Source organism: Caloenas nicobarica, chromosome 1, assembly GCF_036013445.1.
Source record: "Caloenas nicobarica isolate bCalNic1 chromosome 1, bCalNic1.hap1, whole genome shotgun sequence".
In the NCBI taxonomy this organism is placed as follows: Eukaryota; Metazoa; Chordata; class Aves; order Columbiformes; family Columbidae; genus Caloenas; species Caloenas nicobarica.
The window spans coordinates 43,807,659-43,835,278 of record NC_088245.1 but is presented as its reverse complement, the minus strand read 5'-3'; the positions used below and the strand labels follow the sequence as shown (position 1 = coordinate 43,835,278).

The following is a 27,620-nucleotide window of genomic DNA, read 5'->3' as shown; positions in this document are numbered from 1 at the left end:
AGATTTTTTTCCAAGCAGGGGCTGCTGTGCCCCTGTGCTGGCCTGACAGAGCTGCTGCTGCTCCCGTGATTTAAGGGGGGGATAACCCATTTACAGCTGCTGCTGGTAGTCTGCTTGCCTTTTAGTCTCCAGCTTGGATGTGGGATCACCATGGAGGTGAAGTGTGGAAAGGGGACTGATCCTTTGTCAGGGTGGGAACGGGGATCTCAGGGTGGGAGCTGCCTTCTCCGTGGTGTTACACAGGCAGCATCCGCACTGTGTTCTTGAGACTTGTCAGGGCTGATGAGTTTCAAAAGATACAAGGCCGTGAAGAAAAGTATGAGTTTCTGTTTGCGTAAGTTTAATGAGCCCTTACTAAAGGTTTGGTGCATAGACTCTGACCTGTTTCACTTCAACTGTCAGGTATGTTTGAACTTTAAGTGAAACATTAGCTAACACGTCTGGATTTTTTTCCTTCAAGAGGCCCTAAGTCTCCAAATACTTCTTGGGATGCGAGTCCTTTGCTCAGGTTTTTCATGGCTAAATTTTGACAACTTTTGGCTGTGATGCTTTTGGTGTCTTAAAGCAAGTAACAAGGCAGGATTCAGTCCATTGTGTGAGGGGGAGAACGTGTCTGCCCTCCCAGGGCAGGACTTAAACTTTAAGGGACACGTGTACTAAAATGAACTGCTAGCAAGTGGAGATGTTCTGGTGTGTGCTGTGAGGAGATGAGGAGTGTATGCAAAGTCTCAAACTGGTACATTTGAGGAAAAAGAATAGATAAGAAGCTAGTTGTTTTCCCCCTGCCCCCCCTTTTTTATGAATCCTTTTAAAATTGAGAAGGGAAGATAAACTGCTGGAAGCTAAACTTGCTCACCTCAATTGAAAAAGGGAAGGGCAATGTCTGCATCCTAAATGGACTGAAATCTCTGCCTATATTAAAAGTAAAATTGTGTTTAGGCAAGTACACTCAAATAGTAGGATCTCTTTTTTCCCTGGCTGCAATATTTGGAGGATTTCATCAAGAGAAACAATTGTACAGTGAAGCTGATTAGACACAGCTGACAAATCCACTTAAGTAAGCACTTTTCAGAGTTAATGAAAAATTATCTTTTTTTCATTTTGCATATGTATTTGAAGAAGAAAGGAACTTATTGGCGTGGCGGAAGAGATAAGACACACAACTATATATTTCTATATTTTGGTTATAACCTATTACAAATTCACTGAATCTAAAAGATGCTGCTGGACGTTGCCCACCTCGGCTGCATCCCTGTGTGCATGAACTGTTTGGCAGAGTCTCCTGTAAACAGGATGTGGAACTGTCGGAGCCCCGTTTGGCTGCAGTCATTGGTGTTTTGGAAAGTGACTGGACAAATTCTAGCTGCTTGTATCGCATGTGCACATGTGTGCGACCTTCCTCCTTTCTTCTCCTAAGATGCTATTAATTTTATCTCTTTGAATTTGATCCCAAAGACCAAATACTCTGGATTAAACACAGCATGTAAAACTGCCTTTTGTTTTTTACCATGGCTGCATTGCTTTTCCTGTGACCTTAATCTTGAATTGTTTGGAATAGCTTTGGAATAGCTTTAGAGCTGACTAGTTACACTGTTTCTCGGTAGTGCCATATGAACAATGCATTAATGATGCCTTACTACGCATGTTATTCCAGTTTTGAAAAAAACAAGCATTGTTCTGATGTGGAGTTGAAGCACAGACACTGGTATATAAACCCTCCTAAAAAGGAGACACACTTCAGTGGAGGATTTCTAAATGGGATGCTTGAATGGTCTTTTTTCAAATAAATAAATATTGCCTCTTACTTGTTTTCAAGAAATATGGCACACAGCTGCTCTTCACTCCTTGTTGTAAAATAACAGGCCACTTGCTAACTGAATCAAGCTATCGGCATTATTGCTAGCAGCTGCTGAACTCTTAGTGTTAAACAGCTCATAAATGTTAATCATATTGCAGTTTTGTTAGAGCTCGTCTGTATATCCCAGAGACACTTGCTAATATGTCACACTTTTTTTTCACATGAACTGATGACATTTCTTAGCAGAGATTCCAAATAGTAACTTCCTAAATCAGTAGTTTTACTGTGGTGGCTGAAGTTTCTTCCAAACTGCACTTTTAACTACAGCTTCGCTAGCACTAGTATGGCTTTGTTTAGACATGTTTCAGTAAGCTCAAAGTTGCTAAGCGTGCGGTGGAATGAGTACATGGTTGAAGGGAATATGGTGTCTGCTTACTGACCTGTTGTTTGGAGATCTGTGACAAAGTCAATTCCAAATCTAAACTGCAGAAAATCTGAGTTTATACCATATTTCAGTTTAATGTCACTTCCATGTTGTAATGGTTTTGCTGCTGCACAAGTGTGAAAAGTTTACAAGAAATGTAAGGGTTGCTATAGCAATGTGTGTTAAGTTATCTGCATAATAAGCAATTAAATAATTTGCTGTGGATTTTTAACAGTTCCTCCCACTCTTCAGCCAGTGGGAATGTGTTCTTCAAAACAAGACAAAGCTCCCAAACTAATCCTTTCCTTTCTTCAGGTCAGATTCTGCTAGTGTTCTCTGTAGAAAACACTGGTAAGGTCCTAGAACCTGGTTTTAAGCTTGTCAAAATTATTGTAATTATAGCACTAATGAAAGCATAGATAATGAAGTAAAAGCTGCTGTATTGTAGGAGTTTTAACTTTTTGATTTTAATCATTGTGAAGGTCAGAAAGAGGACAGTGTTGTTAGTGCATGCCATAAAGAGAAAATATGCTTAGCACATCTAAAATCCTTTCTCTCTCATCCTTACTTTTATGTGAGTATCCAGTAGAACTTTCTCTCTGGGACAGTGGTACATGTTTACCAGAACAGCACTTTGTGCCTAGAGGCTACACTCCCTACCAAACTAGTCGAAGTTGCAGTTACCCATGGCTCCTGATATCAGCCTGTGAACGCAGGTTAACCTACTTACGATGCAGCTGCTCCTGTATAAAGCTATGTATTCTCTGCTGTGTTATTTGGATGGTGCTTTGGTTGTGTGTGTGTATGCTGTTCCTCTTCAGGGTTCTCTCCTGTCTGCTTGCAGAGGAATTTCTGTCCCTGAGGACATGTACAGGACAGGGACAAGTATTATAGACTGATGCTAGAGGGATCCTATCCTTGAGCTGGAACCTCTTGGGCTTTAGGAGAGAGACTTTATGCAAGGAAGTATAGTTTTGAGTGTGGAAGATTATAAACAGGACTGTTTTGGTTTTGTGTTTGTTAAAGTATCAAACCATAGATACATTAGGTTAATACTACAACATACAGAAAACTGTGAGCAAGGGTTTTCTCAAAACATTCAGTCATCTTATTTCCAAGGACAGGAGTAAATGTCACTCTTCTTCAAGTAGGTGGATGTGAGAATTTGTTTCTGGGCTTGCTCCTAAAAGCCTGGAGCAAGATTGGATAGTACATGATGTAGTAGTTTTTGATTAGAAACGAAAGAGGGAACTCTCTGAGAAACTAGAGGGGACTCCTGATTGTGTGTGTGTGGCATAATTGTAAAAAGAATTTTGGATTTTTAAAAAACTTTTGAGCTCAATTATTTGTAAAGAAGCGGTATAGTTTGTTACAGATAGTATATCCATCCAACTCTCAGTTCTGGTCACATCTTTTTCAGTGGGTTTCTAGTTTGTTTGGGTTTTTCTACCTCTAAAAGGTCCACCTAAAAATTCTACTCTTGCCCTTTTATTCTGTCCCATCTGCATGTGTGTCTCATCCAGCAGATGGAGACAGCTTGCTGAGATTAGATACAACTTCAAATATCCAGAGTGGTACTTAAATGAAAAAAGAAAAATACCCCAAACTGATTGAATATCTCAGTGATGACTGTGTGTGCCTTGTTTTGAGTCTGGAAGTAACCTTGTGCTTCATTCTTAAACTGACAGAATAGAAGCATACTCAAATGACTGAGGTGAAGAAATTAGTTTAAAAGATGGTGACCTGAATTTTGGTTCTCTTCAAAATTCTTATCCAGAAACACCTTTTTGTAGCTGCACTCTAAGTTAAAACGTAGGGGGGTTTTTTGACCACATCTATAAACTTGGGCTTTGATGTGAATTGAAGGCTGGTGAAAAGCATAAATGACTTGATTAAAGTTGTTTGACACATGTACAAAGGTGCATACCTGACAAATCTTGACTAACAGTCCTAAGGCTGATCTCAGAGATCAGTCTCTGGACCAAAAAATGACCAAAAAACCAAATCCTCCTGAGTAAGCAGCTTTCCATGTTTTTGTTTGATAATTCTGTAACCCTACTGAAAAGTCTGAATAGATGACCTAAATGTTGTTCCAAGTCTCTGAGCAAAGGAGTGAATGGATCTTAAACATGACATCCTACATTCAATGATTTTACTTTGGATTTCTTGAAGATGTCAAGATAGCAATAGTTAAAGGAGCTGGCAGAACTTAGAAGCAGTATATGGGGTACACTGTTAAGCATTTCTTTGCAACTATATGGTTTGAAACCTAGACAAGCTAGTGAACTGTCAAAGAAGTGTTTGCCTCTCCAGGTAGGAATGTACATCACCAGTGCTATCTTTCGTATTACTTGTGTGACTCATAAGTAGGAAGGGACACTCAAGTTTATTAGGGAGTAGATTGTGTGTTAGTAGATAACGTGGGGAGAAGGAAAGTGACAAAAAACTGAAACATTAAAAGGTACAAAAGAAAGGTTGTTAAAAGTACTAATAACCTTTTTTTTTTCTTTTACAGACCTTCAAGTGCTGACCTTCTTGGTCTATTAAGTTATTATAAACTTTTGCTGCTCTGCGAACATATAAAGATGTCTCGCAGCCCTGATGCTAAGGAAGACCCTGTGGAATGCCCTCTTTGCATGGAGCCTCTGGAAATCGATGACATCAACTTCTTTCCTTGCACCTGTGGCTACCAAATTTGTCGTTTCTGTTGGCATCGTATCCGCACTGACGAGAATGGACTTTGTCCTGCTTGCAGAAAGGTAAATATCCTGGAACAGCAGCTTGTCTTGCACATATCACAAGGCTCTTGCATTGTGTTCGTACCAACGGCATCCTTTTCCTTCAGGGAAACATTCATTTAATTATGGCCTAGATCAAGGGTGAGGTGTTGGATCTTTCAGATTCTGTCTGCATATATGTCAAAGCTGTTGTGCAATGGCTAGTATTGGTTTGTTAAATTCAGAACTGGATTAATAGAGAATGCTGCGGATCAGAATCAAGGCATGTTGATGCTAGGAGAACTGCCAAAAAAAGAGGCAAAAAAAATCCTTTGAGTTGGGGTGCTCACCCATTAACAAAGTCTTTTCAGGAAGGACAGTGAGAGTTCCAGCATCAGGTGTTTTGCTGAGGGCCAAGGTTCAGCTAAACTATCAGAGCTGTCTGAGGCAAGCTTATAAAGCACCTGCTTGTTTTGTTTGTGGCACTGAAGTTTCTAACCCATGTTTTTCTGGGCACTAAACATGTAAAACCTTTGGAAAATATATCCAATGGTGTTAAACTTTAAAGCATTTCAAAATATAGGCTAAGACTTTTTGTCTAGTATTCTGATCTTATTGCCAAATGCTTAAAGGTAGTACTTTGAAAGTCACAATTTCTCCTTGTCTCTTAATTGATGTCTGGCTGATAACTTTGACCACAACTATAAACTTCAGCTTCACTAAGTTGCCTTCTTTTACCTTTGAATTATTTTTCTCCTCCTTTTAGTGTTTTGTTTAACCTCATTATTTCCTTATCTTCGATGTTTAATAAAATTCTTTCTTAATATCGTATTCTCTTTAACGACTTCCCTGGATTGTGACTTTCTTGCCTCACCTTCCTCTTTTTGTTAATCACAGCTACTTATGTCCCCTCTTTCTCCTGCTATTTAATTGTGATCCTATCCTTAGTTTGTCTTTGTTGGTTTCCTGTCTCATTATAGCTCCCTTTTCAGACTCCAAGTAATCTTACTTGGTCTCATGATCTTTATTCGCTGCCACAGCTTTCTATAAGCACTTCCAGTCATTTTCTTGCTGTTCTTTTGGGCTTTGGCTACGCTGGAGCTATCACTACTAACCTGTTTGGACGTCCCCACAAGCCTGAAGGCTATCCCACAGCAGCATGCGTTTATTAAAAACGGTGCAAATTTGCTGCAGTGTTTGAGCTGTATGTTTTACAAGGAAGATCTACCTGTCATCAGCCCAGTCAGTCTCGACATGTGATACCTGCTGTAGATGACACATGCTGTAGAGTAATTTTCATAGTATAAGAAGACGACTTCTTTTCTGGTACAACATGAGATTTCTGGAATTTCCTTGTCTGTGTAAGTCGCTTCATTTACCTGGATTTATTACCCTACTTTTTGCCAACCACTGTTTGATTTGTCTGTGCCTACTCATTATTGGAAATCTGTGGAATTTATCTGAAAAATTGCATCAGCAAGCTATTTGCTGCCTCTGGGTATCTGGATTCTATGAAATATGGATGCTGCCACAGCTGAGCTTTTAAATGTTGAATAGTCTGGAGTAAGATTGGATGTGCAAATATTTTGCTGAATTGGATACAGTTTGCTCAGAAAAACAGTTTTGGGAGAAAAGCTGGAATGAGTGCTACCATCAGCACGAAGCACACTGACCGTTCTGGGAGACCTTCTCTTTCACAATGGCCAAGGATTATGTTCTTGATGCTTTCTTCATCCATGGACTGCCAGATGCTCTTGAGTAGAGTTGCAGCTATATCGCTGGATTGTAGGAGATTTGCGTGGAGGAGGCTGAGGAGTACACTCCTTTTGTGGCATAGACAAAGACATTGTGGCACAGAGACCCCATCAAGATCTTGGGAATAAATCATTTTGAGCTACACAGTTGACAGCAGCATCAAATAAGTCTGAAGAAACCACCTCTTGAAGTGTGCTGGGCCTTCTGAACCAGGTATGTGTCTTTGTGTCTAAATAGTTCGTATCGGTGTGTAGTAAGGTTTGTGGGCAAAAGATCTAAGCAGTTTTGTAATATATATCTACTCTGGTATGTATTGGGTGTGACCACTTAAAATGCTGAAGCACAGAAAATGGCAAAGCAACAAAATTTTTGCAGGAGAGTTTATAGTACGTACTATGGTTTCAGCAGATATGTCACGTTTATAATGTGCATACATACCACTGCAGGATACTTATTGCAAAATGGACTGTGAATAAATGTATATTAAAGCAAGGCTGAGTATGTTATGCACAATTACATAATAGATAACTGCTATTTATGCCAGTGGGACTGAATGCAGTGCAAGTTCTCCAGTGACTTGATCACTAGTCTGTGGAGAGGAGCAATGAAGGCGTTTATTATCCAGGGATTTTCATTGAGAGGTTTGGGGGAGATCTTGGAAAAGTTTGTGATAAAATAGTTTGGCTATACAGTGGCTTGATAGGTCTTAACTGTGAATTGCATACATACCATTCTTTTCCTAACCTTTTCTAATTTATTTCTAACTGAAAAGATGTTGGCTTGCAGGTTTTTTTTTCTACCAAGGAGAAGATATTTCCACATGCTTGAACTGTTATATATGTTAACATTTGCAAGTGCAGCATATGTTCATGTTGTTGTAGTCAATTGAGTTAATGTGTCTTAAGTTCCCTCCTGGTAGTAACAGTAGTAGATCAACACTTGCTTTGTTTTGATTTGTGAAAGTAAGGTGCTAGTATGAATTTAACTTGATTGCTGGTTGTAAACTAGTTCTTGTTAGTCTTAAGACATTAAAAGCTTTCTAAACTTTGTCGGAGTCTTCTGAAATAGACTTGGAAATTGTTTCTGTTTAATTAACTACAGAAAGTAGTTCTTTAAAAAATAAAACTGACCAGCTTTGAATTCCTGGTACTGTTCAGAATTGTAGGTGTAGTCAATTGTAAGATGCTAAGCAAGCCTTCCTGTTTTCTCCAGTCAATTGATTTCTTAACTATGAGTGAAATAGCTTCTAACTAGTGAAATTAGAATGAAAATATGCTGTCCTCAAAAGAGACTTCTGTAGCCAAAAGCTGGTTTACAGGTTACCAGACTCTCTGGTTCTGGTTGTAAATCTAGTGATTATCTTTGCAGTGATTCTTCTTGCTGCTTTTCTTTAAAACTCAGCAGTCTAAGTACTGTTTATCATACGAATGTATGTACTGTTTCAGTCCCTTGCGTTGCTTTAATACAGCATAGCACTCTCGGACCTTAGTGTCAGTTGTTGCAATTTTTAAATCCAACAGTAAAGAAGCCTCCTGGCTCCTTTGCATTTCTTAATTGCTTTGCATTGCCACCGCATAATATAACTTGATACAGATCTGGTCCTGTGGTGTGACTTTGCCTTGTTCTCCAGTTCATTGATTTAGCAAGCTTTTCCTCCTGGCACCTTGTGTTAGAGATGGAGAGATATAGCAAACTGCTACATTTATGACCAAGCAACCGACTTCTTTAAGCATGTTTTTGTCCATGTTTCTCCTAGTCCTGCTTTTGTGCAAAAGGAAGACCTGGTCTTAATATACAGTCTCAGAATGTCAGTTCTCTCCTCTGCTGCTTTTAATCCCACAACTGAGTAGTTTAGTGCAACAATTGAGATTTAGAAATATTTAGGAAATTGCTATTTTTCTATTCTTGATATAAGTAGTATGGTGTATACTATGCATAAACCTTATTGACTTCCTCTGTATTTCTCATTTCAGAACCTATTCGGTAGAAAAGCAACAACTGGGAAATGTTGGTACATCCATTGTGTGGAAGGAATGTGACCCATCTGGGAGTGATGAAAGCAAAATACTTGATAAATCCCAGCTCAACTTTCAACAGTTGGGAAAATGTGGGGAAGAAAGTCTGAAAGAAAGCAAAACATAAATAACAAGACAAACTTAGTCAGGAAGACTGAGAATTCATCAAGGGCCATCTCTGATTAAAGAAAAGACTACAGAAGAGACATTTGGACTTTCGATGAAGTTCTTGTAGGACTACCAGCAACTTGCAGTTAGTGTAACCAAAATCTGGTCGTTTTCTGTGTTGGCACATCTTGTTTAGATGGCTTCTGTGCTTTTTGCTAAAGAGGATTTGTATAACTTAAGTGGAGGGTGTCAGCTAAACTTAGTGAATCAGTGATGTTGACATCTCTTAATGTCTTGCATCTGAAAACACACAATGCTGATAAGACTTGATGTAGCTACTTTGCTTGGATCTCAAATCCTCTACTAGATAAGGAATCAGTGATAGCAGGTTTAACAAGTATCTTATGCTTCTTGGGGTGAGGGGAAAGAAAAAGTGGTCATGTCAGTAGCCTTTCCTCTTTGGCTGTTGCAAGACCTGAGACCTATTTTGTAGGGTTGGACAGGGTAGACAACAGATGAAATGGTACTGTGAGATACACCAGCAGTCTGTCCACCTTGCTTGGCTTTCAGAGCCATATTCCACCAGCCTTCCCTGCATGTGTTCCGTCTATAGTTGAACTATTATCTGAGTTCATGAATATCAACATTGTGGGAAACAATCACTCTGAAGATGAAATCATTTATTGTCCTATTTGTAGACTGAGTCTACATTCTTATTTGAAAGGAACAGGATTTCTCATACTTACTTTTTTTAGAATTAACTTCTGAAATGTTTGTGCTGTGCTTACTTGCCTTTCTACTTCCCTACATATGCAATGTCCCTTACCTATCATCGTGCCATGCGTTATATATGGATAGGAAAATCATCTATCGCTTCTTAGGATTGGGTTTCTGATCTATTCTTGAGATTCAAGAGGTGCACACAGATTCATTTACAAGTCATGCAAGTCAGGATATCCAGCTACTCATATTCTTTAGAAGCATTAAACATCTCGTAACAGTGATAAACATACATATGAAACATTTCATATATAGTACAGCTCTATAGTATCTAGCAAGAACTTTTGGTGATTCTGTTGCTCAAACAAGTGATATTAACCATGGTGGCAAATCAACTGCTGCTGCTTCTTAAGTGATTGAAATTCTTATTCAAGCATATACTTTCTCCTGAGATTAAGACATTTCCCTGATTCTGAAGTTATTGTTTAGTCATGTGCCTCTCTGCAGTTCTTGTGCTCTCCTGTGCAAATACAAACTACCATTTTTACTGTAGACAAATAAACATTCTGCTCAGGGTTATGCTTGAGCTACCTGGAAGGTTTCCTGACTAATCTCCAGTAGTGAATAGCTGTACAGAGAAGAAACATACTGGCTGACTTAGTTCTCATTGGAGAATATGCTCTGAATGTGGCTATACTTGTCCAGAAAGAAGCTGGTGAACTTCAGCACTGTTTGCTCTAGTTTTCTTGGGCCTCCAGGGGTCATACTAAACCTAGTGACAACCAAGAATTCATTTCTTGCACAGTACCAGAGAGGAGCACACTTGCAAGCCTTGCCTTGCATAGTACTGGATGTGAAAAAGGAATTAGTTTGTGAAAGGGTGGATTGTGGGTGTGACACCACATCACTTCATGTAGGGCGAGCAGTTTTATTTTTGGAATTTTATCCACCTTGTTCGTACTGGTGCACTTGTTTTCTTCCCATTCCTACCTGAAAGCTTGACTGTAATAACTGAATTAACTCTCTCTTTACTGAGCAGTTTGTCCCCTAAAACAAAACAATATCTATTTCTTTATTCTGCATGATTAACTATCACGGACTTTGAGAAGCTCTTTAAATAAATGAAATGCCTTGTAGAATTATTCTTAGAAGTCCTCATGTGTACCTGTGTTAAAACTCAAGATAATCACTGGGTATAGCTAATCTCAAATGACCTTACTAACACGTCATCGTTGTTCATGAAGAACGTTGTGAAATCTGTATAAGGTATTCAGTATTACTTGTGAATAACATAACTTTTTAAGAAGTGGTACATTTTAACAGTTCTTCAAGAGTAATGTGAATCCTTATTGTGTTTTCATGATAAGGACTGAGGACTATTGCTAAAGTATCTTACAATTTTAAATCCCTTTGTGATACTAAAAACATGTTTTAAGGACTTGATGTTTAGCCATGAGATGCCATCTTTTGAAGTTGACTGCAGCATATTTTCAGGAGATGTCTCATGTAGAGCACGATGCTGAACTTTAAACTGTAAAATGGATCTTGTTTTGTTTGGGGATGAACTCAGAAGGCTATCAGATCTGAGCACTTAGCAGCTCTTTGAGTAGCATCATGCAAGTATGAGGAATATATGCTTTTAACCAAAACCTTATTTTGATCTGCTGCTGTAGATTTCTCACAGGTCATTTAGTATGGCAACTAGTTTTGTATTCTACTACTAACAGAGGACAGTCAGGAAAAAGTTAAATTCATTTTTGTTGGTCTTGTACCCTGAAACCTTTGGTTATCATAGTACAAGCAAAGAACTTGGTTCAGCATACTGGTGATCTTAAGTTCTTTATTTTAAAGTCTTTAATGTGCATCTGTTGTACTCTCTCACTTTTTTTACTTCATCTCAGTGTTTAAAAACACTTCTTTTTGTTTGAGATACATTTTTATATACTTGCTTCTGTGCTTAGCGTTGCTTTGTATATAAAGTATGCAATCTGATTTTTCAATCTGAGAAAACTGGGACAGGTAAGGAATATGGGACTCCTTTGAGGAGTAATCTGGGCCAGATGTCCACTGTGGCCTACAAGACCAGGCTAAAATAGTGCCTTTAGAGCAATGCTCTGCATGAATAGAGCAATCTTTCTAGGTAACTCTGAGGACACTTGTACTTCTGCTGTGTACTTTTGAGATTAAAATCTAGTGTTATGTCTGTTTGAAGAATTACCTGTAGATTATAATCTTGAGGTTAAAAATGCACCTTTGTCCAGGGAAGACAAAGACCAAGTTTCAAACTGGTACAAAAGCATGGCAAGAATACTATGAAATCAGTATGCAGTAACTGTATTGGAATCTGCTTCTTCACTGGGAGAAGTTAACCACGTAAACATTGAGCTCTGTAACAGTGTTACTGTCTTGAACTTGGTGGGCCACTGAAATTACATTTGTATTTTGTTTTCTTATCCTGTGGTCTTTACTTTGTTAATACACTTAAATATCCAAATCTGTATCAGACAAGTGAATATGCAGGGCATGCCTTTGCCACACTTACTATGCTATATTAGTGAAATCTCAACAGGATATGTTGGCCGTCATGTTGCAGCTGCTTGTAGTGTTACCAAACTGACTAGGCAGCTGGATTAGAATGTGGCTATTGCCCAAATCGCGATTATGTCTATAAATAGGAGAATTCCATGAAAATATGCAAGAGGCTCACTTTTCCTAAAGGACTGATTATGCTACTTCTATGATGTGGCTGGCCATAACAATCAGAATGGTGTAACAGAAGAAATAAATTTGTGCATTAAAACATCAGGATTTATGATTTTCAAATGTGTTGTTTCTTATATGGGTTGTTTTTAATGGTGTTCGTTATACTTAGCCATATCCAGAAGATCCAGCAGTGTACAAACCACTCTCCCAGGAAGAGCTGCAGAGGATAAAAAATGAAAAGAAACAGAAACAAAATGAGAGAAAACAGAAGATATCAGAGAATCGCAAACATTTGGCCAGTGTACGGGTTGTACAGAAGAACCTTGTCTTCGTGGTAGGGCTATCTCAGCGCCTAGCAGATCCAGAGGTGAGCAGTTCGCACTTGCAGATCTTGCTCTTAACTTACTATCAAGGAAACATTTGAATACCTTTGTGCCACCCTTGTCTGTCTCCCTCATGGGTACAAAATGAAGCAGCATTGAAAAAGTTCACTGCTGCTGAGGCCCCCTCTTAAGGAACCCACTCAGCTTCCTCCTCCAAAATAATCTCAATTAGTGTTTGTCTCTGCTTTTGGGAGTATGGATGCTTGCTTAAAAATGACTTGTTAAGCTAAAAATAAGTTTAAGGATTTTTTTAGGTACTGAGTTTTCTAGGCTGGATCTGCTGGGTCAGGCACCACCAATTCTAAAATGAGAGAGCTGCTTTGGATTATAAAGAACAAATATAAAGTATAGCACGAACCTGTAGGGACAGAAGAAAAAAGCTAATTAATGCTTGTAGTATAACTAGGAAGGAGCATAAGGATGATGTCAATGCAAGGAAAAAAAATGGTAAGAGGAAGACCCAGGAAAGAGTTCGGTTGCCACTCTGCATCATCAAAAGTAAGCTTTTCATTTGAGAAAACTGATTGTGTTTAGAATGTTTTATTTGCTTTATCACCAGTCAGCTGCAGGTGGCTAATGGAATTAGTGCTAATGAGTAAAAGTGTTTTGTATCCACTCATGTTGACATGCTGTTGTGGAAATTGTGAAGGCCATGCTGCCATATCTTATCAGGATTATAATCTGCAAGACCCTTGAAGAAACTCTTCTGCTTAGGATTGTAGTCTTCTATAGAATGATGCCTGAGGGTGGTTGTAGGATCTTTTAAGAGATTATAGATCAAGTGAAGAGCAGTTAGAGATCAGTGAGTGACTGGTTGTCTATACAATGTGCCCTGCGGTTCTACAGGATGTTCCAGATGTGATTAATGCTGTTAGATCTTGAAGACATTGGTGTTCCCTTGAGAAGGGAATGGAAGTGGTTAGGTAAAGAAGTTTTTGGATCAGTTTAACTGTACTGTCCAGTGTTGATGTGAAGATGGAGCTGGGGAAACAAATCTTCCTTTTTAACATCTCAGCTTATTGTCTAGAGCAGGAAATACCCTTACCTTACCTAGCTTTAGGATGAGTAGTCAGTATTTCTGCACCTCCTTCCATCACAGGGATAGAAAAAGAAAGGCTTTTGGTACCAAATGTGTCAGATGCGTTGCCAGTTCCATTGGCACACAGGTAATCACTATTCAACAGAGTTGCTTAATGTGCTGGAGATGTTCCTGTTTGGCACAGGATCCCTAAATGGTGTGCTATTACTAATTGATGCAGGGAAGGGCAAGACAGGAGTATTTTTTTTTTTTTCTTTAGGGATACAATATTTGCTCATTCATTTCAGCATGGTGTTGATTCTGAAATGGTTTTTTTTTGCCCCTGGGAAGTGTTGTGTATTGTCTTCCCATACTTAGTCTGGTCTTCTGAAAACTTGAGGCTATCTCAAGCTAACTTGTTTATTCTTTCTCTTTGGAGTGGGGCAAGTGACTCAGGATTCAGCTTTGTTCCTATTTTTCCTAGTAGTTAATATGTCTGGATGCAAGTTTAATGTGGCTATTTTGAAACTAGAATTAATGTGTTTGTTTTGGTGTGGTGGTTTTTTTTGTTGGTTTGGTTTGGTTCCCCCCACCCTTCAATTATAAAATAGATACATACATCCCATTCAGCATGAAATATTCCTATATCTTGCCAGGGTAGGTTTTAAGTGATCTGAGTACTGAAAGAAATTTGAAAAATAAAACATAAAATGTGAAATATCCCTCATTTAAGTTCTTTACTGCAGTGGCAATGTACTCTGTATTGCAAGTAACCACGTTTTATGTTGGAAAACAAATCTACATCTACACTCTTTCCTCCTCTTTGTAGAAGAGAGATGGTTTTTATTATTTAAAGGCTTTAGTTGCACAGTTACACAAGAAGAATAAGTACAGCCCTATATGAATTAACTTTCCAGTATACCCCTTTCACTTTCTTTTCTTGTAGGTTTTGAAACGACCAGAATATTTTGGAAAGTTTGGTAAAATACATAAAGTTGTCATTAACAACAGCACATCATATGCAGGCTCACAGGTAAGTCAGAGGCCCTCGTGATTTTTTTTATTTTTTCTTTTTTAAATTCCTTTAGAGAAAATACATGTATGCGGAATGAATTTGGGGCTCCCTATTTCAGATTAAGCCATAGATTAAAGAAGTAAAAAGAAAAAAACCATCATTGCAAAAATCAAATTACTGTTAAGTTACTGAGACATTGTCCAACCAAACTTGAAGCTGGATGTACGATGCAAAGTAGAAAAATTTAAAACTGGGAGACAGGATGAGAACCTTCAAAGAAGCAGTAATGTGGTATTTATACGCTGATCTGCATTTCAGGGGTAAAATACATTTAGTTAAGTATTTTTAAAACTTTTAAGCAACATTTAGGTGCATTTCTTCTTTTCCTCATACTTTATGCATCACATCTAAATTTTTATGAATTCTACAATTTTTGTCAGTTTTCCCCTTAAAAGCATCCAGCCATGAATATACCAGTTTATGAAGTGAGCTGCTAAAAAAGCAACCTAATGTTCAGATCTGATTTGGAGATTAAATAAAAGGTATATTTCCTTTCCAGGGTCCAAGTGCCAGTGCATATGTAACCTACATCCGGTCAGAAGATGCTCTCAGAGCTATACAGTGTGTCAATAATGTGGTGGTAGATGGCAGGACACTTAAGGTGGTAATATTTTTATGTTCTTATGTGTATGTACTAGGACACTAATATCAGTGTGTAGTATAAAACTTTATTTTTATGCATATGCTTGTGTTGATGAATAAATGTGTCCAGTTTATTGGATTTTGATCTATTTTCCTAGCATTAATCAGAACATGGAAGTTCAGTGAGCTTCCAGCAGGCAATATTTTAGGGGGTTAGCAGGTAATTTCTCAAAGCAAAAGTTTAAGACAAAGAAAGAGATGCACCACCTTCCCCTTTCCACAGTGGCTTTTTTGCTGTATAGCATCGCGTGAAAACCTGATTATTCACTTTTACAGAGTATTTCTGTACTCCAAACACCACACCTCTCAAAAGCTCTCTGCAAAGTTTTTTTTTCCTTTTGATAGCTGTGTAAACAGGTATTGAGGCTGAATTGACCAAATTGGTGGCCATAGAAAAATAATGTAGTTAACATTAATTTCCTGAACCTGCTACAGTACATTAACCCGTTTCATGTAGTACAAACTCATAACTACTTATTTGGCTTATGATTATGAATGCAAATATTTACTGAGGCTCTCTGGTGTTTATTTAGATTGGATTAAAATAGAAATAATCCTCATTATCTAATTGTCGAGTATATAGATTTCTTAAAAATGGGCTTCCTAGTCCGTATGCCTCAAAAACTGCATTATGATGGAACTCCAAATCTTGGGAATGAAAATTTTTTTTTTGCACATAGGGCTTTTTTTTATTTCCTATACTATAAAAGGCATTTTTAGCCTACAGTTCTTAAGTAAAGATTTTTCTTTTCTTCAGGCATCATTAGGTACAACAAAATATTGCAGTTACTTTCTAAAAAATATGCAGTGTCCAAAACCAGACTGCATGTATCTACATGAGCTGGGAGATGAAGCAGCCAGTTTCACAAAAGAAGAAATGCAGGTAAGTGTAATGAATCAGAAACATATGAAATGTAGTATGTATATATTTTATTGTGTATAATTTAGTCTAATATGTGTATAATGTAGCCTTTTGGTGAATGTTATGGCGGAGAGGAATTTTGAAATCCGAACGGTGATTAACCAGTTGAATATTGGAAGTGAACAGTTAGTGAACTTTTTTCATTACATGCTGCTTTTAAAGGCTGAAAAGTCCACTGAGTGTTCGTGAGCCAAAGAGATGGAGATAAACTCTTAGCCAAGAATTCAAATAACCTTGAGTTTGGTAATTGCCCTTTGTTCATACTGATACAAGGTAATATATGTAACTTTAAATCTCTGTGGAAGAAGTTAGTGCAGATCCGTGTTTTCATGTAGGTTTTGTGTGTGTGGCCAGTTATCATGGCTTAACTATTGTACTGTGGGTTGACCATGCTATCTGAATTCTGATATCCCTTTTACCCTGTGAAGGGTATAGAAACCATTTGGAAATAAAATCTTGAGGGTGACTGTAATAGTGCATAAATACCGATGCAGGGATTTTTTTACTATTTCAACATCAAAATGCTTATTATCTAGGGTAGGGAAGCAAGTAAATAGGTAGCTTTACTCTCTCAAAAGTTGTGCATTTTGAGATCTTTAGGTCTGGGTCTGTCCCTCTACATGAGGTATGGTAAAGCTTTTAAACTCGTTCTTAAGTATGGCAGCCTTGCTTCCGTGCTGTAATTTTTGCACGTGGTCTGTTCGTGAAGCAGGTGGTCCCCAACCCTAGTGCTAACACGAATGTTGTACAAGTAGATTTTTATTTTGTGTGTTGGTCTGATGTAAGCCAGAGAATGAGGAAAAATATCCATATCTATTGAACATCATCTCCACAAACTAGCAGTTGTTTCTGAAGATTTCAGGTACATTTTCATAAATTAAAATATACTTTGGTTCAGGTGAATAGTCCCTGTAGTAAATATTTTGTCACAGTTAATGGTAATAGGAGATAAAATTCAAGGAGAACTTGCAAACCAGTTCCCTGTTCACCACCTCTATCTGTTATGTTATACTTGTTTGGGGGTAAGTTCTGGTCTAGGCTTTTTAGTTTTTCTTATAGAGCTGTCAGACATGCATTTATTTAATCCATTTTGACCTGCTGATACTGTCAGCCCTTTTGTGGCAGCAAGCCCCAGAAGTTCACCAGCTGTTTTGTGAAGTGCTTTTTTTGCCTGTGTTGAACCAATTCCCAGTTAGTTTTGTCAAGTGTACCCTAATCTTAGCATTGTAATACTTGCTGAAAGCAAAACTTTTATTCACCTTATCTGTTACTTTTATGATATTATAAAACTTGATCTTCTCTCTTTCAGCCTTCTCTGCAAATCACAGTTTCTTTGTGAAGTAGTTCCTTTCTGTGATAATTTGTTGCCCTTCTCTGTACCTTCTGTGCCCTCCTTGAAATGCAGAGGTCAGACGCATCACACTCATGATGTCGGGGAAGCAGAGTTTAATTTAGTATTCCTCAATGTTTTGTGTGTAGTGCGGCCTGTGGTTAGTGGTTTTTTTTAAGTGCCCTTCCTAATGATGCCCAGCACACTTTTTGTGTTTGTTTGCCAGTGTATAATCAACCAACAGTTTTGAAGATCTGTTGGCAGTAACCTCAGTATCTCTTCTCTGAGCTGTAACATCCAGTTCACAGATCAATAATGTGTTAGTATGGTTTAGCCTACTTTCCCTTGGTGTGTTACCTGACATGTCTCTGAAGCTTATTTGCCACCTTTTTGCCTGTTTGCTGAGTTCTCTGGGGTTCTTTTTGAGTTCTTTATTATCAGCAGGGCAGTTTACTACACAAAGAGCTTGATATTGTCAGCAAAGAACTTGCTCTTCACTCATTTCTCATGCATGGTGACAGTGTTGCGTAAAACTGATGCCAGTCATCAGTCCTCACTGCTTTCTTCTGCACCCTAAAAGTGATCAGAAAGTCTTACCTTTTCTGTCGTTGAACCAGCTTCAGTCCACACAAGAACCTTTCCTCTATCCCAGGGCAGCTTTGCAAATTAACTTCTGGTGTGAAATCTTATTGAAGGCTTTTTTTGAAAATTTTTTGGATCTTCTTTATTTATGCTTATTGACACTATCATAAAATTCTATCATGTTAGTGAAGTAGGATTCCCCTTTACTGTTCAGATTCATTCTCAGCAGATTGTGTTTATCCTATTGATTTTTAGGCAAACTTGATACTGGTTGAGATCATGTCTGTGCTGAGCAGAGAAGCACTGTGTTAAGTTTCAGTCAGGAGTGACTTGTTAAATTGTTAAAGCTCAGTTACTAAGCTTTGGGAAGTACGTATGTACGTTTACATAAATATATTTTTTTAATGTCTATAAAATATATATTAAACCAGTATTTATTCACCGTGAGTTTCTCTTCCCTTAGGCGGGTAAGCACCAGGAATATGAACAGAAACTACTGCAAGAATTATACAAACTAAACCCCAACTTTCTCCAGTTATCTACGGGTACAGTTGACAAGAACAAAAACAAAGTGACAGCACTGCAGAGGTATGATACGTAAGTACTGATACTAGGCTGCCTGACTATGATTTCTTCCTGGTTATTCTCAAAGAAAAGTTTTTTATTCCTATTGTTTTGCCTAGGTTGCCTTTTTTTTTTTAGTGGCTATTTTATGATAAACTCTTACATCTATTTTATTTGTGCAGAGACACATGCACCACTTTGTGTGACACATGCACACAAAATGAGTGTGAGTCTTGGTAAAGGAATGTTTTTCTGCTATGTGCATTTGGATCACTCATTCAGAATGAGGTATTCCTACTCTGAAAGATGGGTTAGTATTTCATATTTGCATAAACACGTAATATTTATTAAAGACCAAATGTCAGCTTTCTTGGTATGGTATCATGATGAATGTAGTCTGTATTCTCACAGCTGAGACACCTTGCAGTCTTGATATGTGTTTTTTATTGTGTTTTTAAGATCATGATTTATAGTGCAGTCTTATATTAGGTGTAAAGACCTTGGAAATTGAAAGTAAAATCGGTTTTTCTTTTGTGTGAGAATTCATAAAATATGAGTAACAGACTTCTTGCTTTTATCTAGTAAACTGAAATTATATATTTTTCACTGTGTTGTAATTGCAGATATCACTTATTACTGCTTGTTAATTGTGTTGAAGTAGTTTGTTCAGTAAGCTATGAAAAGATTTCTGTCCATGTGAGGACATAGTCATACAAAGATAAATGAAAGTGTAAGGTCATCAGTCTTTATGTGAATTATGCACTCAAATCATAGAATGTCATGTTAACAATTTCCTCCACTCCTTTTTTTAGTATTTTCATAATGAGGTGGGCAGAGTGGAATGTAAAAGTTAGATTGCACTTTGCATGCACCTTGGTCTTGTAATCAGGATTTGTGTTGCATGCTGATTTATCCACTACTGATTTTTTTCAGACAATAATTTGCCACTGGTAGCATCACTGCCCAACAGTTTAAGCAAGAAAGTGGGTAGTGTACCTAAAATATTGCCAATGAAGATTGAATTAGCACAATATAATTCTGAAAACTGGTATCCTGGCTGGTGGACTGGGATTATTTTCACTTCTGGAGGAAGTGTCATATGTTCTTTGACTGCAAGGGGTCAGGATCTCCAATTCGATCTTAATTCTTGAGGACTGTGCCACTTCTTATTTCTTGGGCACTGGTTCAATATGAACTTGGAAGGTAAAGTGCAGTGAGTAAAGAAAATACATACACTACTTTCTGCATGTGGGTATTATTTTATGTTCAAATCTGAACTAATCTTAATTTGAAACCTAATTAGATCCCAGTAAAACAAATGATACCAGCAAGGAAAGAATGCTCTGTCTTAAACTGCAGCAAACTTTTCAGCCTTCAGAAAGCAATTATGAATGGGAATCTGGCAAGTCTGTGGTGCTAACATATTACTCTAAAGGCAACAAGTGGTCTGGAGTTTATTCGTCAGCTGAACATCATCATCACAACACTGACTCTGTTCTTTGCTAATGGCTAAGCACCACCTTTTGGGTTGCAAAGTAAATTTCTTGTAGCTGGGATTTTGAGATGTTTCTTCAAGTCCTGTCTCATCAGTACAAAATGTAGCTTGTGAGCTGGTGAATGTGCGTTCTTCACAGCTTTCTACCTAATCGAGTTCTCATTTTTCTCTCACTTGTTGATATAATATTAATATTTCTGGCAGTTTGTCAGAGTCTCTGACAATTTTGTGGTTCTTGTGTTTCTGGGGTACAGGATTTCAGTTTCACTCAGGAATTGAACAGAAGTTGAGTTCTAAATAGTAGCTGTTTAATTATAAATATCCAGTAGTAAATAACAATTTCCTAAACTGTGCATAAATGGTTTTTCACAATTGTATTCTAATTTGAAAGCTCCTACTGTCAGACCTTTTTTCTTGCTGCTGAAGGCAAATGTTAAAATCCCCCAGTGCCACTTTATTTATGTGGGTACTCCTGGTACATTCTCTTACAATTAGAGGTATATTCCCCATTTAAAACAGATCAAGCTCTTTTTTTTTTTTCTTTTCCTGCTGATCTTTTCCTGAAGAAATGAAATGGATGCTCTCTTAAGCTATAAGTGGAAATGCTTGTTAAGCACTTGCTGGTCTTTTAGAGAACAGCCCTTCAGAAACACGCAGCTTTGAACTTAACAAAAACCTGCTGCCCCCGCCCCCCAACCTGTTAATGGATTGAAAGTCTTGTTATATCTAGATTACAGCTCATTTTTGTAAGAGTGAGAATATTAAATGACTGGCATTGCACTGATGATGTGTCTTCATTTCTTGATGTTCAGTATCTGATCAACTCTCCAACTTATTTCAATTGTGTACAAAGCAGAGATCTGTAAATCAGGTCAAGGCTCTCATCTGTGTACATATTGAATAGGTATATGAGAAAAGATGGAGGTAGGATATAAAATCGTGCAATACTGAGATTTGAGAGTAGCTAATAATACTGCTTTTTTCTGAATAGGTGTAGGAAACGCTTGTGTTGCTATAAACAGCTATAGGAACTTCCAGATTCTGACTGTGAACTTACTAAATTGACCTAGAGATGTTGAATACATGTTGGGCCATGTAATAAGAGCATAATAATGAATGGGGCATCAGGAGGAACATAGATATTTAAAAAAATTTTTTGGAAAGCTTGTGCCTTGTGAAGACAGCACTTGGACACTAAAAATGGCATCCTAATTGAAAAATGAAAAGCCAGAGTTAATATGAAAGAGCTGGAGAACAAAAAGACAAATCTTTTACAGCAAGATTATAGGGGTAGCAGATGACACTGTATTTGAACGCATTGAGTTATAGATATAATATTCCAGCTTACTTCATTTTGTATAAAATGTAACTATTTTTGGAAAAAAAAATGGGCTTTGAGCCCTCTCTTGAACTTCTTTCAGATCTAATGTATGCTCTGAAGTTAATGTTGCTTTATAAGAGGGAAGTAATCATGGCTTTAAACTAGAAATGAAGGGAGCAGTAAGTTGACTGAGCAGTGTGTTAGTCTGACTGGTCTCATGATCTGTTAGTAAAGCTGTGGACTCTTATGTAGACATAACACAAACTTCATCTGTTGGGGCCAGTCTTGATAGGGCCTCAGAAAACATTTATTAAAAAAAAAGTTATTTAGTCCATGATTTTCAGAACTTGAAAATACTTACAGGATAAAGCAAATAATTTAGAATGAGGTGTGTGTAGGTCTGGATACTTGAAGCTGTTGATGGATATTTTTTTTTTTAATATTTTTTTTTCCTATCCTCCAAATGGACATTTGGACTTCAGCATTGGCAGAGCAGCTATATATTCAGTGAAGAAAATGTAATACCCCCCAGTTTTCTCACTTCCCTCTCTACCCTACTAATTCTTTTTTTTTTTTTTTTTAAAGTCATCGCCATTTAAAATCTGAGAATATCCAGATAAATCTATCCTTATGGATTGTCTGGCACAAGGATTCATTTCCTCAGTGCTTAAAATTTTTAAAAACACTTTCTTCATAACTTGAACTCTTCTTTTTTTTTTTTTTTTTTTTTTTTGCTCTTGCCTTTTTCCAGACCCAACAGTAATAACAAAGATGCCTGGCCATCATTACAGAGTTCAAGTAAATCAACCAACGGTTTAACAATGGAACACAGGAAAACGCCTCCTATATTAGAAAATGGTACAGACCCAGAACACATGACTCCAGATGGTGCAGACTCAGATTTCGGGTAATTGTGCTGCCTTTTATACTTCAGATAGCTAATTGGTGTGGAGGGAATGATTTTCCAGACTCTCTCTCTGGTTGGAGAGCTGGATTTAAATCCTGATCAGATCACAAAAAGCTGGGCTTAGCCTATCCCATGTCAAAAAGACTGATTGGCAGATTGTGCAGGAAAACCCTAATGTAAAGTTAGTAAGTAATGGTGCAGTTAAGGGCTGAGGGGAACTGAATAATCGTGGGATCAACAGCTTAAATAGCTGTGGCAGTCCCAGACACAGAGCTGAGCCCATCATTTCTATACAGAAGCTTCCACAAAGTAATGTGCTAGTTGCTGTACATCAGGAGGCTTGTCACTTGGAAAAGTTTCAACAGAAGGAAGCTAAATGTTAGGGCTGAGTATCTGTCATCTCTTTACAGTGGTGTGTTCTAGAAACACAACTGCGGAGGTAAAGGTTCCCTGATTATCACTCAGTAGCAGGAACAACAGGGCAGCAGATTCAACTGAGGCTTCTTTGAGCAGAGAAAGTAATGAATCTACTTGCAATAGCTTCCTCATTGCTAACCAACATTTTTTCCTCTTTTGGTGCCCTCCTTGAGTAGAACTGGGGTCGTCTTCCATTGTAAGCATTATTTGCAGTTCTGATGGTAGTCTGTAGTCATGCTGTTTTGGGTTTTTTTTAGGGACCCCCTTAGGTCATATCTGTTGGGTTCATTCAGGGGTTGGATGGGAAAATAACAAGGTGAACCCTAATATTTAAAGAGGTGGTGTTGCTGATTAGGTAGCTGATCTTCGTTGATGTGATGCATTAATGTTGTGAGTGCTGCTGAAAGTGGTAACTGCTTGTTAAGCTTAATAGCCGTACCATTGAGATGTGATCAGAGATCCTATGGTTGCGTCTCAGTACTGACATTCAGCCTCCTCTCAAAAGAATGTACTAAAAGTAGGTAAAAATATTGTACCCAATAGATAATGAATCTTGTTTATTCTCCAGGGCTGGGAGCCTGTCTTTACAATTTAAGTGTTCTTAGGCAGGTTACAGCATAATAAACATTTTCAGCACTTAAATTGTCATTAAAAGTTGTCTTACACATAGCTTTTTATACTGCAGCATTGTGACTTTCTGTCAGCAGCTTCGGGAAAATAATTTGACTGGAATATCAACTCGACAGTCAGGATGATTGTATAGTGAAGTGTCTATGGCCAACTTTTGCACTATAGGTACTCAGAAATTACTAACCTAAGGCAGTTTGTTCCAGCTGCAAGAACTTTATTCATGCTGTTGAACCACTGAGTAGAAAGTATTCGTAAATCTTCACTGGAGTAATACTTGTTTGCAAGTATATTCCCCTGATTTTTCTTTTATAGTTATAAATACTTGAGCTTCAGTTATCTTTTTGAGATACTGACTCAATCAGTGTTCTTTTGCACAAAAATTGTTTTTATCAATGGATTACTCTTACACAGTTTCTTCAGAATGGAGAAGAATTAATTCTCCTGGGTTTCGACTGTAGTTATTCTGGGATGGGGAGAACAAATGTGAGGGAAGCAATCTTATGAATTTTTGGCCTTGATATGTGGCTCTATGCAATATTTAAACTTGCAGCAGCAAGGGATGGGTGTTTGATAACAAGGTATAGCTAGAATCTGAAGTTGAACCCAGTTAAAATAATTACTATATATGTATTTGCCTTATGCTAACACATCATGCCTGTAATTTGACTCATTACATTCTGGCCTCTTGATGGAACTGAATTTCATGTTCTTACTTTTGGTCCTTGTTTGTAGGACTGGTGTTTTGGGTACAGCCTGATGCTTGTGCATCTTCTCTTATAGGGAGATAAAAATTGAAAGTACTTTGATGTTGTAAAGCAGAGATTTTAATCTGAACTTAAACTAACACCTTTTCATTAGTGTGGTATTTAGTGTAATTGATGCAACTCACAGATGTCTGTCAGAATCTTGAATCCTGAGATGTGCCATTTCAGCTGAGTCATGTTAATTCTCAGTGAATAGCTTTCTGAGGTGGTTTTCTGCTGTATCTTATATTCTATTTTCTTTATGGTTTTGGGCATTTTTTTGTTATGTCTTTTTCTGTGTTTTTCCTCTTCTGTCATCTCAAAACTTGGTTTTCTTACCTTGGAGCTAATTTCTGCTAGTTAAAGCTTGAAGGCTAGTGGGAAGCTTAACTTGCCACCAGGACTAAATACTTAATTTAATCTTTAATCTCTCCTCAGATTTATTTAGGACTTGTGTGGGAACTGACAACTTAGGTATTTGGGAAACAAATCTGTTCCAAATTTTCTCTCCAGTAGTAGCATAAATGGAACTGACTACTACTAAATGTTGCTATAGAACAGGACTCCTGTTTTCTTGAATCATATAGAGTTACTTTGAATACATTTTAAACTTTCCTTTTACTCCTTAACAGGGCAGTCAACAACCAGAATGGAGAGTGGTGGGAAGAAGTATTACGGTTTATGGCAAATTAATGGAATGCTTATGACTAAAAAAACCACTCATAAATAAGTGGACTTGTTTTCCTTCTTTATTCCTCTTAATTAATTTTGCTTTGTCTTTATATCAAGGGCTTTTCTATCACTACAAAAGCAAATGTTGATTTTTCACGTTGAATACTCGAATGTCTTAATGTCTCTTTTCCCCTCCCACTTTTGCAGCCCTATCGACAAACCTTCAGATTCCCTCAGTATAGGAAATGGTGACAGCTCCCAGCAGGTAAGATATAAAGATAAAATCTGTGAAAATAAGAATTGAGTTTGAGGACTTGGTGCAACTTGTAGTTGGAAAAGCAAGTACTTTCTGACGTGTTTCATGATTTTAAACAAAACTGAAAAATGCTACTAAGTTGATTTTTTTTATATATATATTTCACCTTGTACTGAGCTACATATTAACTAATCTAATTGCAGCCGAAAGTTTTAAAGAATTTTTTCAACTGTATGAGTGAAGAATGAAGAATGTTTCATATATAAACACACATGTCCTAATTATTTCTCTTCCTCTCTTGCCTGTAGATAACAAATAGTGACACACCTTCACCACCACCTGGTTTAACAAAACCAAACCCAGTCATACCCATCAGTTCATCTAATCACAGTGCACGGTCTCCTTTTGAAGGAGCTGTAACAGAATCACAGTCGCTCTTCTCTGACAACTTTCGGCACCCTAACCCCATCCCTAGTGGGCTTCCTCCATTCCCCAGCTCTCCACAGACTTCAAATGACTGGCCCACAGCACCAGAACCACAGAGCCTCTTCACATCAGGTATGTGCACAGCTTACATGGCTGGATGTTGCTTGCTTTTGCAACTCATGTCTAAAACTGTGTGGAGCCAAAAACTCTAGGACTTGCTCTGTACTGTTTTGTTTTGATTTTGTGTTTTGGTTTTTTTCTCCCCCCCTTCACTAATGATTAAAATTTGTCACTTAACTACAAATGAATTGCACTGATGTAAGGGTTTCTTTTAGAAGAAACTCTTAGTTTTCCAGCTCTGTGGCTAAGTTATCAAAGTGCTTATTTTAGTTTTTCTTATCCATGTACCTATTTAAGTATTAAGATGTGACATGTATGCTTAATGTTACAGGTTTTTATTGAGAACAGGGAAAATACAGTGTCGGTGTAATAATCCGTTATAATTTATAATTCTAACATCAGAAGATGTGCAGTGGAATTCAGAATTTTCTTTAGTATCTGAAGGTGCTTAATCTTCCTCTTTCTGAAGTGAGATTATATACATTCGGAAGAGATAAAAATATAGTTAATTGCATCAACTGAAAGATACCTGTGCTTTCCAGGTACTTTCCTGTAAGAATACCACTTCTTATCAGTAAAACATCATTTTAGATGTATTTATATAGTCTTGGGAATGGTTAACAGTATTTAAGAGCTCACAAATTATAAATCTGAGAGAGTTGTTAGAAAAATTAAACTATCAGTAATAAACAGAATGTAAACAATACTTTAGGACACAGTTTACTTGGTGATTAGTCGTCTTTTGATGTTTGTCTGACTTCTGGGTGTCATGATCCTGTTTGTAAACAATATTTATTACGGAGAAAATTACCTGCTGCTAAGGTACTGTATGCGCCAATTTTGTGAGGATTAAGTAGCAGTAAGAGACAATTTCCAGGTATTAGAGATCTTGTTTGTTTCATAATTAATATAAAATGTATGGTTGCTATTTAAATAAGAACACAAAGTACAAGTTTTTGTGTGTCTAGCAACTCTTTTTATCTATCGTCATGGATGTTAGAGTGAAAATATAAGTATAGATTTCTGTTCTAAGATACTGAGCTTAATTTTAACTACTTAAAGCAGCACACTAGTTTCCCTGCCAGCAGAGGGAGTCAGTGTTGTGAGTGATGCTACCTTGTGCTAGTTATCATCTTGCATTACAACAGTTTTGAGGAAAAATACTGTGAAACTAGATCCAGCATTCGCTGAACCTGAATAGGAAACTTAAGCAGTATCATGAAATGAAGTAGTAATTGAAACTGTAGGCAAAGTCTGATAACCCTTTTTTTGCAACACTGCCTCAAAATATTTTGCAATATCTTGTAAAGCAGTTCCTTATTTCCTTTTGTTTTATCAAGGTGTCTACTCAAGAATTTGGCTTGTTTTTTTAATGGTAGACAGTTGGGTGTTTGGGTTTGTTTTTTTTTTTTAGTTGGTTTGGGGTTTTTTTAGCCACTACTCAGAGGATCCCCCTTTGAGAGGAAACATCTCCCCACCTTTCTTGTACAGCAGAGCTGAAACACAGCATTAATACTGAAAGCAAAATACTGAACTGAATAACAACCTTATTTAAAGTCTGCTTGGTCACACTTCCATCAAGTAATATGGGTGCAAAGAAGGTTCTAAGCAAGTATTTGCTTTCTTTCTACTTAGTGCTATTACTGAAACTACTTATTTGACTTATTTGGCTTTTCTGTAGTTCAGGAACAGAGCAATTCTGCAGTAAAAAATACTATTTCTTACTTCTGCCACTTCACCTTAAGTAGATATTGATGACAGCTCGATTAGAAAATTGCATTCTAAGCTGATGAATAAGGTGTCTTTGGGGAATGTGTAAAGTATTAGATTAAAGATAACTGGCAACATAGATTCATGTACACTGAGGCTGAAACTTT

At 37.5% G+C, this 27,620-nt stretch overlaps 1 protein-coding gene across 5 annotated transcripts in view; it reads left to right on the top strand.

Moving 5' to 3' along the window:
- CNOT4 (CCR4-NOT transcription complex subunit 4) overlaps window positions 1-27,620 on the top strand; it is a 79,187-nt gene that overhangs the window by 31,445 nt on the left and 20,122 nt on the right. For 2 of the 5 annotated variants that reach the window (XM_065632481.1, XM_065632454.1), the window contains exons 2-10: window positions 4,738-4,981; window positions 12,410-12,607; window positions 14,588-14,674; window positions 15,216-15,317; window positions 16,116-16,241; window positions 18,656-18,789; window positions 22,324-22,479; window positions 25,149-25,206; window positions 25,506-25,755. In XM_065632481.1, coding sequence (XP_065488553.1) covers window positions 4,808-4,981; window positions 12,410-12,607; window positions 14,588-14,674; window positions 15,216-15,317; window positions 16,116-16,241; window positions 18,656-18,789; window positions 22,324-22,479; window positions 25,149-25,206; window positions 25,506-25,755 — 1,285 coding nt within the window. In that variant the 5' untranslated portion in view covers window positions 4,738-4,807. The remainder of the gene's footprint in view (window positions 1-4,737; window positions 4,982-12,409; window positions 12,608-14,587; window positions 14,675-15,215; window positions 15,318-16,115; window positions 16,242-18,655; window positions 18,790-22,323; window positions 22,480-25,148; window positions 25,207-25,505; window positions 25,756-27,620) is intronic. The other 3 variants (XM_065632490.1, XM_065632472.1, XM_065632463.1) reach the window with 2 other exon arrangements.